This window comes from Heptranchias perlo, chromosome 1, assembly GCF_035084215.1.
Source record: "Heptranchias perlo isolate sHepPer1 chromosome 1, sHepPer1.hap1, whole genome shotgun sequence".
Classification (NCBI taxonomy): domain Eukaryota; kingdom Metazoa; phylum Chordata; class Chondrichthyes; order Hexanchiformes; family Hexanchidae; genus Heptranchias; species Heptranchias perlo.
Window position 1 is genome coordinate 62,664,533 of NC_090325.1, and position 12,096 is coordinate 62,676,628.

The following is a 12,096-nucleotide window of genomic DNA, read 5'->3' on the forward strand; positions in this document are numbered from 1 at the left end:
CCGCTGTTAAACCAGAAGTAGGCAAGTTCGCAGCGGGTTTCCCATTTTTAGCAATTTAACCACCACCCCTCTCCCACCCCGACCCTCTCCTGCCTGTCATGGGGGGGTTAAAATTTCTCCCTGAGGTCAGCCTAGATTATGCTGAAGTCCTGGATTGGGGCTTGAACCCACAACCTTAAATCAGCGGAACTGCCCACTGACAGAGCCCACTGTAAATGCCCATGTTCTGTCCATTAATTTTACTGGATGAAAAATCATAAATTGAATGCATGCGTTTTCTTGATACACTTCCATCGAACAAGACATTTCTCTAGGAGTGCTCAAACAGAACTTTACACTGAAGTCTCCATCAAGCTGGAGGAGGAGATTAAAGGCAAGATTTCTCTGATCAATTGGAGAGTATTGAAAAGAACTTTAGTGAAATAACTCAAATCAAAGTACTACACATTGAAATTACTCCTCTCCTGTTCCACAGTAACATTCTTTCTTATTCGTTTTCTAGACAATAAGTTTGTCAGCTTTGTATAACTGCAAAGAAATTATAGTGAAGTGTTAACACCTAATATACATAGAAACACAAATACTGGGCACTATTTCCCTGTCACTTTCTTTTACTAGTTACACTAGGTCGTTTACATGCTTGTGAAATGGACTGAATACACTTTGTAGATTGAGCTTTCCCTACATTACAACAGTCACTACACTTCAAAAGTACTTCATTGGTTGTAAAGCACTTTGGGACGTCCTGAGGTCACAAAATGTGTTGTGTAAATGCAAGTCTTTCTTTCTTTAGAGCTGGTTCCATGTCAATTAATTTTATGTAATTGGGTATGGCTGTTGTTGCCATATAGTTGTTAATTTGTATTGTCCTTTGTGCATCCAAAACATATACTGCTAAATCAAACACTCCTAAAATGTCAAAAGGTTACCCTTTGGGAGAATCATAGAATCATAGAAAGATTACAGCACGGAAGGAGGCCATTCGGCCCATCGAGTCCGCGCCGTCTCTATGCAAGAGCAATCCAGCTAGTCCCTTTCCCCCGTCCTTTCCCCATAGCCCTGCAGATTTTTTCCTTTCAAGTACGTATCCAATTCCCTTTTGAAGGCCATGATTGAATCTGCCTCCACCACCCCCTCGAGCAGTGCATTCCAGATCCTAACCACTAGCTGTGTAAAAAGGTTTTACCTCAGGTCACCTTTGGTTCTTTTGCCAATCACCTTAAATCTATGTCCTCTGGCCCTTGACCCTTCCACCAATGGGAACAGTTTCTCTCTATCTACTCTGTCCAGACCCTTCATGATTTTGAACACCTCTATCAAATCTCCTCACAACCTTCTCTGTTCCAAGGAGAACAACCCCAGCTTCTCCAGTCTATCCACGCTAACTAAAGTCCCTCATCCCAGGAATCATTCTAGTAAATCTCTTCTGCACCCTCACTAAGGCCTTCACACCTTTACTAAAGTGCGGTACCCAGAACTGAACACAATACTCCAGTTGTGACTGAACCGGTGTTTTATAAAGGTTCATCATGACTTCCATGCTTTTGTACTCTATGCCTCTATTTATAAAGCCCAGGATCCCATATGCTCTTTTAATCACTTTCTCAACCTTCCCTGCCACCTTCAACGATTTGTGCACATATACCCCAGATCTCTCTGTTCCTGTACCCCTTTTAAAGTTGTGCCGTCTAGTTTATATTGCCTCTCCTCGTTCTTCCTACCAAAATGTATCAATTTGCATTTTTCTGCATTAAATTTCATCTGCCACGTGTTTGCCCATGCCACCAGCCTGCTATATTCTCTTGAAGTCTATCACTATCCTCCTCAATGTTTACTACCCTTCCAAGTTTTGTGTTGTCTGCAATTTTTTTAATTGTGCCCTGTACACCCAAGTCCAAGTCATTAATATATATCAAGAAAAGCAGTGGTCCCAGCACTGACCCCTGGGGAACACCAGTGTACACTTCCCTCCAGTCCAAGAAACAACCATTCACCACTACTCTCTGTTTCCTGTCACTTAGCCAATTCTGTATCCATGTTGCTACTGCCCCCTTTATTCCATGTGCCGCAATCTTAATGATAAACCTACCATCCGGCACTTTATCAAAAGCCTTTTGAAAGTCCGTATACACATCAACTGCATTTCCCTCATCTACCCTGTCTGTTACCTCATCAAAAAACTCTATCGGGTTAGTTAAACACGATTTGCCTTTAACAAATCCGAGCTAGCTTTCCCTAATCAATCCACCCTCGTCCAAGTGACTGTTAATTCTGTCCCAGATTATCGTTTCTAAAAGTTTCCCCACCACTAAGGGTAATCTGACTGGCCTATGGTTGCTGGGTTTATCCTTACACCCTTTTTTGAACAAGTGTGTAACATTTTCAATTCTCCAGTCCTCTGGCACCGCACCCGTATCTACGGATGTTTGGAAGATTATGGCCAGTACCTTTGCAATTTCCCTTACTTCCCTCAGCAACCAAGGATGCATCCCATCCGGACCGGGTGATTTATCTACTTAAAGTACAGCTTATAGGCTTACACAGCTGATCGGGATGATTCCTAACAGGAGACCTTTATTCTGCAGCCTGGAGACCACGCGTACCGCCGCCAATGAAACACCGGGTTCCTGTGAGGTTGGGGATATGGGAACTCCCGGCATTGAGAGTTCGCACCCCATCCTACTCCATTGGCGTTGTAAAGATAGGGCAGAAACTAGACCCTTGCAAAGCCCACCGAATCTCCGACATAAGATCAGAACCCAGCATATCAGGGTCCTGGGCGAATTCCCAGCCATTCAAGAGTATGCCAGAAGCTTTGCAAATTTTTAGCCACATTGTTTTCAGGAGAAAGCTAGCTGTCTGCGTTAAGTGGTTTTTACTTCTTTTCAAATCAAAAGTATTAACACTTTGAGGTCAAGTAAGCTCATTGCAGCAATCTGTAGACATGCCGCATGTGGAAACGGTTTTCCCCAAAATGCAATTTCTAGTCACGCGTAAAAAATGTCTCAAGCCAGAAATTCTAAGCCTGGAGTAAAATAGATTAATAGTGACCAGACACATTTCATAAATAGATATTAAAAAATATATATAGACATTTTTATGATTTGAAATGTGACAGAACCCACTATCTGTAACGTGAGCTTATTACGAAAGTGCACGTCTTTGTGTTCAGAGTTCTGCTTCACTGCAGTGACCTGTCTATACGGATAAACTGAAAAACCTGCAGTTGTTGCTCAGATGTAGCTAGTCCAAGCAACTTCTCACACCTCAGGACGAAAGAGTCTCTTCCTCACTAAGCAACTTTTCAATCAGTGTGACTTAGTCCACTAATATATTCTCTAATGGTGTTATTATAAATGTGCTCCACCAGGTATCTTTCACAAAAGATTGCGGAGAAGATGAGGAGTGCATCAATGACCTGACACTTAGTGCCCAGGCAGACTTGAACGGTAACAGGTAATAAGGTTTATTACTTTTGATCTCCTCTGTGCCTTTTGTTGAGGTAATGAAAATTATGCTTCTTTTATTTCTTAGAAGCCACAGTTTCTTTATTTTTCTCACAAGTCTAACCAACGGTTACCTCCACTTGCCTTTAATTGCTTCACTCTAAGTCCTTCTTCACATATTGACATTCATAGCCTCGATATCTCCTGACCTCAAAAGCAACTTCTCCTCCATTGTGAAAGCTGCCTTCAAGAAGCTCAGTTTCCTCTTTGGTACCAAACCGTTTTTTTCCCCACACAACAACTCTTAACTCTCTATAAAGCTCAAGTCCTTCCAAGACATGAATATCTTTTCCTATATCTAGAGAAGCTTTTCCTGCTCTTCTGGACAGAATACAAGTAAAAGCTTATCATTTGATAGACAATTTCTCTCTCAATTCTAGCCTTCAAACTCCCCATCGCTGTCAAAGCTTTCTTATTCCTCTCAATTTTATCAACACTTCTATGGTTATTACTCCTCTGAACTTTTCTTTATTGTTATTCCTAAGCTCCAAATATGCTGTCTGACCTAATCTTCATCTTCTACAATCACAGTGTTGAAATCAAGACGCATTATAATTATTTCCCAAGACTTCAAAATTGTGGAATGCCTTACCTTATTTGGTCTTTCCATCCTCCTACAATCTTTAGGCTTATAAACCTTAAGCTTAACATAATCTAATTACTGCTCCTTGATTTATCTCGACTTCATTCCTATGGGTATATTCTTCTGTGGTTACTATTGTAAGCAAAATGGTTCATGCGAGTATAAACAGGTTTTCTCACATTATGCTCACAATAAAAAAAATTTCTCACATAGCTGAGCTGAAGACAATAAACCCACTATTCTTTTCAAGCGTGATCTTATCCTACACTGTGAGCCTTTCCCCTTTGCTTCAGTTTCTCATTGAAAAATAGTATTTCTACATCAGCTCAAAATAACAAATACTGATCTTAAATTCATGTTTACAGCATGCATCCTTACATCGTCCAACCCAATCAGAAAAAATTCAGTCTGACGATTAAATTAATAAACCAAAAGGAAAATGCCTACAACTCGAGAATAGCTGTGACCTTCTCTAAAAATATCTATTTCACTGGAGTTGAGGTAAGGGAACACCAGTCTTACTAATAAAACATTCTGTGTTTGTGCAAATGAATGTAGAGGTCCTACTTGCTTTCCTATTGGGCCATGGTAATGACATGATATTATCTATCATGTGCTTAGCAGGGACCAATTAGATCCAAGACCCATAAGAAAGAATGTCTCATCTGCCAATTTTGTTTAGCTGCTGGTAAATTCTCTGATTACTGACAGAAACAAAAGAGGGGGTATGTTAGAATGTTAGCTGCATGATTCCACTTCAAATATTACTTACATGGCAATACACTGTGTGTCACTGTGTTGTACTCGAATGTATATCTGAGTGACCGTGAGTGAGGAGGCAGAAAAAAGAACATGGGAAGAATGATGTTGACCTTCAGCTTGGAGATGGCATCACTCCCTCTCTGCTTTCAATGCAAAGGATTTTAAAGGTGGCCTTAAAGGCACTCAAAGGTTTATAGTTGCAGAGCCCTCCTCACGTTCTAATTTGCTCTCTTCTGTTGGATGCCTTATTGTGCAAGCAGAGGAGTAGTGTCGAGAGGTAGGAAGCGTCAGGAGCATTTCCTACATTACAACAGTGGCTATGCTTCAAAAGTACTTCATTGGCTGTAAAGTGCTTTGGGACATCCCGAGGTTGTTAAAGATGCTATATAAACGCAAGTTCTTTCTTTACGGGGACTGAGCGGAAGAAATTCAGAGGAAATTCACCTCATTGCAGACTCAGCCCTATGAACAGATTACAACCTCCAGAATGCAAAGTAGCTTCTTTAATCAGTCCGATAACTGCTTAACAATGGCCGTCTTCTCGGTCGGCAGGTCTATCAAATATTATTGACGTGCCTAGTGGCAGCCTGCAGTGAACCCATAGCATTAAATTTCAGGGGTGTTGTGACCTTTACAGCTACTGGCAGTGCTGAGCCAATGATGGAGTTGTGAGATAGGATAGGTTGCAGGTTGTGACATAACTCAATGATGACTTCCTTTGTAAACCACGGCCTCTCTAAACACTGCTGCTGGCCCGAGTAGCGGTAGGAGTGCCTCAAACTGTTCAGTCTTATCTAGAGTTATAAATGAGTGGGTGCCATGTGCCTCCAGTACTGTCTGACCAGCCTGAGCTCCCTTTGTTGCTCCCCCTTTCGTTCTCTTTAAAAAAAAACCTCTTTATCTGAGTTACAGGACCCTGGAAAGATATTCAGGATGCCCACCTTAATCTCCATTATTCCGATAGGCTGAAAAGCACTGCAGTCCATATATTTTAGGCTAAACTACAAAACTTATTTATTACAATGTGTAAATATATACAATAATTGATTGGAAAAAATGATCACAAATATTGTGAATTCTACCAATATCAGTGGAGTTCTTTGGGCCATGTGTTTACCTATTATTGGTTTTGTACAAAGTGCAAAAGAGGAAAGCACAGAGAGGAAGAGAAGAGATTTCGATTTTGGAACTTGGTGATAGCACCAACCACTTCCAGGTCAAGTTTAATATGGGCAAATGCTTCTACTCTGCCCAGATAATGTATCTAATCTGCAATCTGAGAAGATGATCTGCACTATCCTTGAATGAACTTTTCATTTCGCACACCAACTACTCTTTCAGACTTGAGACTAACAATTTAGTGTCAATTGGTACAAAATTATGGTCAGTTTTATACTTTTGGTCCACAGCCATTAATTTCATTCAGGACTCCTGCAGCCAATAACAAGAAGGCTTTTATGTCAATGTGGACAGGATTATAATACAGATCCCCGAGGTGAAAAGATGGTGTGTTAACCCCCTGCATCACCAGTCTCTTCTGTTCATGTTTTTTCATTGCTAGTTTTTTTTTTCCCTATCCCTTTCCAACTATTTTTCATTTACATGCTATCTCAATGGTATGGATGATTTCACAGAAAGCAATGGGTAGCCACCTCCATGTCTATTGTTCATCTCCAGTCAGTGAGCTGCCTCTTTCAGGATATTTTTAGATTTGCTTAAGCTCATATTTTCGATCAGCATTAGCCGGAGACGGTGCAATCAAACAATGGTCACCTAGGCTTATGAAAGCTGAAATTCCACAGGGATTCCACCAGTTTCCAACCATAACTTCCCTGGTAGATCAGCTTTGGAATTTGGAATTTCAGCCTCATGATGTCTAGAAAACAGTTCTTGGACAGCTGAATGATAATTTCGGTTGGAGTCAAATGGAGTTAATGGCTGGGATGTGAGCAGTAAGTAATAGACTCAGTATCATATTACAGGGATTTATTTTACAAGTAATTAATTGAATTAGTTTAACCAATTTGGAAACAAAGGAGAGAAATCAAGTGCTGACAAAGTAATTCAAATTGGCAGAATCCTTTTACTGTATATTTAAATATATCAAATGTAATGTATCCAAGTTTGCTGACGATACAAAGCTAGGTGGAAAAGTAAGCTGTGAGGAGGACACAAAGGGCTCGATTTTACAATGGTGGCGGGTTGGCAGCGGGGGGTGGGGGGGGGGGCGATTGGGCACGTGGCAAACCCGAATGAACAAAACTTACTGTTTCCAACGCGATCACACGTTGATTGATAGTGATTAACGTCCTCTCTGGGTTTCGCGCCCAGCAGCTAGCCGGATTGACAGGTTGGCTGCCGTCAGGAGCTGCAACACTAGGTGGGGGGACGAGAAGGAAAGAGAGCGGGACTGGACTGGAAGATCGGGGGAGAGAATGGAAGATTGGAGGCTGGATGGGAAGACTGGGGGGTGGAGGGAGAGAGGAAGAGCAAGAGGACATTGGGGGAAGATCAGGGGGGCGAAGAGGGGGACATTGGGGGAAGATCAGGGGGGGCGAAGAGGGGGAGATTGGGGGAAGATCAGGGGGGCGAAGAGGGGGACATTGGGGGAAGATCAGGGGGGCGAAGAGGGGGACATTGAGGAAAGATCAGGGGGGCAAAGAGGAGGACATTGGGGGAAGATCGGGGGGTGAAGAGGGGGACATTTGGGGAAGATCGGGGGGTGAAGAGGGGGACATTGGGGGAAGATCAGGGGGGGGCGAAGAGGGGGACATTGGGGGAAGATCAGGGGGGCGAAGAGGGGGACATTGGGGGAAGATCGGGGGGCAAAGATGGGGACATTGAGGAAAGATCAGGGGGGCAAAGAGGAGGACATTGGGGGAAGATCGGGGGGTGAAGAGGGGGACATTTGGGGAAGATCGGGGGGTGAAGAGGGGGACATTGGGGGAAGATCAGGGGGGTGAAGAGGGGGACATTGGGGAAAGATCAGGGGGGCGAAGAGGGGGGACATTGGGTGAAGATCAGGGGGGCAAAGAGGAGGACATTGGGGGAAGATCAGGGGGCAAAGAGGGGGACATCAGAGCGGGAGACATCGAAGATCGGAGCAGGTTTTAAAGGTAGGTTCACTTAGTATTTTCACTTCCTTCCTTGGTTTTTTATTTAATTTATTTAGTTTCTTTTTGCCTGATCTGGCCCTTCACGCCTGGTTTCACCAACTTCCGAGTTTCCGAGTTATGCTCTTATGTCCTAATATTCTTAATTTACTTGCTTGATGTAAAATCATCAGAAGCATTTTAGGAGTAAATTAATTGTTTCACCAGGCGTGAATCAGAAGCGGCGGGCAAACCACTCAGGTAAGTTAAAAAAATCTTTCTAATTACTTCATCTGTCACAGGTAAAGTACCTCAATGGGGTGCATTTGGCTCTTTAATTGTCATCCCGCCAGCTTTAATTGCCGGCAGGAATTCCATTTGTGGGTCACCTGCGCGCGCACAGGTGGGTCCCTGGGAAACTCGGAAGTTGGCAGGTTGGAGCCGGCTTCTGAACCCGAACGGGATTTCTGCAATTTTCGGAGCCCCCCCCCACCCCCAACACAGCTGCAATTGCCCCCTAAAGTCACCCCCAAAGAATCTGCAAAGGGATATAGACAAGTTAAGTGAGTGGGCAAGAAGGTGGCAGATGGAATATAATGTGGGGAAATGTGGAATTATCCACTTTGGTAGAAAGAATAGAAAAGCAGAATATTTTTTAAAAGGTGAGATTCTAAGAAATGTTAGTAGTCAAAGGGATTAAGGTATCCTTGTACATGAATCACAGAAAGTTAACATGCAGGTACAGCAAGCAATCAGGAAGGCAAATAGTATGTTAGCCTTTATTGCAAGGCGGTTGGAGTATAAGAGTAAGGAATTGTACAGGGCTCTGGTGAGACCGCACCTAGAGTACTGGGTTCAGTTTTGGTCTCCTTACCTAAGGAAGGATATACTTGCCTTAGAAGGGTTCAAAGAAGGTTCACTAGATTGATCCCTGGGATGAAAGGGTTGTCCTATTAGGAGAGATTGTGTAGAATGGGCCTATTATCTCTGGAATTTAGAAGAATGAGAGGTGATCTCATTGAAACTTTAAGAGGGCTTGACAGGATAGATGCTGAGAGGCTGTTTCCTCTGACTGGAGAGTCTAGAACTATGGGTCATAGTCTCAAGATAAGGAAGGGCCATTTAAGACTGAGATGATGAAAAATTTCTTCACTCAGAGGGTTGTGAATCTTTGGAATTCTCTACCTCAGAGGGCTGTGGATGCTCGGTCGTCAAGACTGAGATCGATGGATATTTGGACACTAATGGCGTCAAGGGATATGGGGATAAGGCGGGAAAGTGGAGTTGAGGTAGAAGATCAGCCATGATCTTATTGAATGGCGGAGCAGGCTCGAGGGGTCATATGGCCTACTCCTGCTCCTATTTCTTATGCTCTTATGTTCTAATATTCTTAATTTACTTGCTTGATGTAAAATCATCTGAAGCATTTTAGGAGTAAATTAATTTACAGGGTGCTAAGCTCCTTGTGTTCAGTTATAATCTTGCCATGTTAGTGCTGGTGCCATTTATTATAATTGTAACAATGAAATAATAATGTGTGTAAGACGCTGTAAATTTGAACCATTCTATTCAAGAAGTGGGAGGAAAGGGAATAATTAGTTCAAATTTGAGGTATGAAACCAGTGAGGCCTTGCCTTCTACCCTAAGAATTCCTTACTTGCCAATCCTTCTGTTTTGTAAAAAATGTATAAAAATTAACAAACAATACCATTCAGGCTTCTGTCTGGTCATCCTAAGTTTATAGAATTGAACCTGTATCATCCTGATGTTCAGGTCCATATTGACAGTAGACTGAGTTGACCCTGCTTTTATACTACAGTTGCAAAAATCTAAATGGCAAATTATTTTTCAATTTCACACCAGTGATCATAAATGAGATTGTGCTAAATAATGTACACAGGATTGGAAGAGGAATTATTAATTCTTTTTTTCCAAATAATCACTGGATATATACACTGAAATAATCAATTTAACACCCGAATATGACTTTTATTTATTTTCTCTAAATATCAGACAACCTTGGATAAGTGTTTTTTTAATGTCAAGCCTACCTGAGAGATATGCCAACTAGAGGCAAGACAGTTCCCCAGAGGAAGGAAAAGAAGTTGTGATGACAAGTATTTGCTAAAGGCTGGTTCGTTCGCAGCATGCCAACAACACTTGTTCCATCACTTCCATGTGACTATAGCAATAACTTTCAGGTCTTTGTCACTGCTGAAGGCAACTGCTTACATTCCCACATATGGTCCAGTCCATATACCGAATGGCACAGGCAGATGCCTAGGTACAAGTAGCCAGGCAACCTTCCTGGCTGAGGAATAGTCTGTAGCATAGAGAATTCCTTAAGTGAAGGACAAAATAACATGAACTTACAAAACAGAAGGGGGAAATTGAAGGCAAATATACAGTCATAAAATCAATTCTGATGTGTTATTTCATAATTAATACAATTATTCTGTTAAATCAATGAATTAACCTGTTTTTTGTTCTTTTTAAAGCAAAATGATGATTGCATGCCATCAGGACCAAACAACGTCACATGTAAAGTGGGATACCCCTTTCTTACACCTGGAGCAGAGGTAGGAACTGTTCAGGTTTGATGAAGAAGCCATTATTCTTTTAAAAACAATACAGTCATTTGAATTATAATTCTGATCAGTTTTAATGAAACACCAGCACTTTTTGAATGTTTTCTTGTTAACAAGCACCTGGTTCATTGATTGTTCAGCTGTTTGCCTGCATTTGACTAAATTCATAGATGTTATTTTTACATGTTACCACAAAATTTGGATTATGTCAAAACTTTTTTGGATTTATTTTTGTTAAAGAAAAATAGAAAGTTGGACATTGCTTATGTTGTCCTTCTGTGGATGAATTTACTGTCAGGTTAAGTGGCTGTGTTTTTTATATAATGTAATTTATGCACATGATATCATAGTGCTGCTTGTGTTCACTGCATACGTGGAGTGTGTGCTTTATCACCAATAGCATGTTCTGATCTCCAGTCTTTCAGGAACATAGCATATACCTTTCTCCCTCCTGATGTAGTATGGTGGCAATCCATCATTGTAGACTGCTCTGCCTCTAATTAGCACCCAGAGAGAGTTTATTCTGCACTGATAAAGGATTGGAGAACTTAGAATATTTACACTGGTATTCCCAGATTAGTTTTGCACAGAAAATTTGCCCTGAATTCCAATTGTTAATGAAATAGGAATCATTGCCTGGTATTCAAAGGATATAAAACCACAGAGAAATGTATTACTTGCATACTTTATTTTACAATAAGCCATGTTTATTTCTAGTGGAATGATAACAAATTATTAGATACTTTGCTTTAAAAGAACACAAGAACATAAGAAATAGGAGCAGGAGTAGGCCATAAAGCTCCTCGAGGCTGCTCCACCATTCAATAAGATCATGGTTGATCTTCAACCTCATCTCCACTTTCCTGCCCAATCCCCATATCATAGAATCATAGAAAGGTTACAGCAGGGAAGGAGGCCATTCGGCCCATCGAGTCCGTGCCGGCTCAATGCAAGTGCAATCCAGCTAGTCCCACTCCCCCACCCTTTCCCCGTAACCCTTCAATTTTTTTTCCTTTCAAGCACTTATCCAGTTCCCTTTTGAAGGCCACGATTGAATCTGCCTCCACCACCCCCTCGGGCAGTGCATTCCAGATCATATCACTTGAATTATATCAAATAACAGTTTCCCATTTTCTAATACAAAAGGCTGCAAGTTAAAAATTAATAAATTGGGAGCAAGACAAGAAATCAGCTGAAATTGTTTTTAAATGCAGAGCATAATGGAACAATAGAATACGTTAACAGAGAAGACCAGAAGCAAAGTGCATTAGCAGGTTCAAGAGGCACCAATACTAGTTTCTGGAGAGAGAAGAGATTGAGAGGTGATAGATGGGGTTATGATCAATCAGAAATGTACAGGTTTAATGAAAATGAATGACCATTGCCTAGCTTTATTTTTTAGTATATTAACTTTCTGCTTTATCTCTTTTATCTTCTGTCTCATTCTTAGGTTTCTTTTAAGATGAAATTTGAATTCAATACCTCTCATCTCCTTGGTGACATTCACTTACACCTGGAGGCAGCAAGGTACAGAATAACACTTAATAATTTTGAAGAGACTGGAT

The 12,096-nt window shown here is 41.4% G+C and overlaps 1 protein-coding gene across 1 annotated transcript in view; it reads left to right on the forward strand.

Moving 5' to 3' along the window:
* itga1 (integrin, alpha 1) overlaps positions 1 to 12,096 on the forward strand; it is a 193,649-nt gene that overhangs the window by 153,814 nt on the left and 27,739 nt on the right. The window contains exons 20-23 of the mRNA XM_067985617.1: positions 3,371 to 3,456; positions 4,455 to 4,590; positions 10,442 to 10,522; positions 11,982 to 12,058. Of these exons, the coding sequence (XP_067841718.1) occupies positions 3,371 to 3,456; positions 4,455 to 4,590; positions 10,442 to 10,522; positions 11,982 to 12,058 (380 nt within the window). The remainder of the gene's footprint in view (positions 1 to 3,370; positions 3,457 to 4,454; positions 4,591 to 10,441; positions 10,523 to 11,981; positions 12,059 to 12,096) is intronic.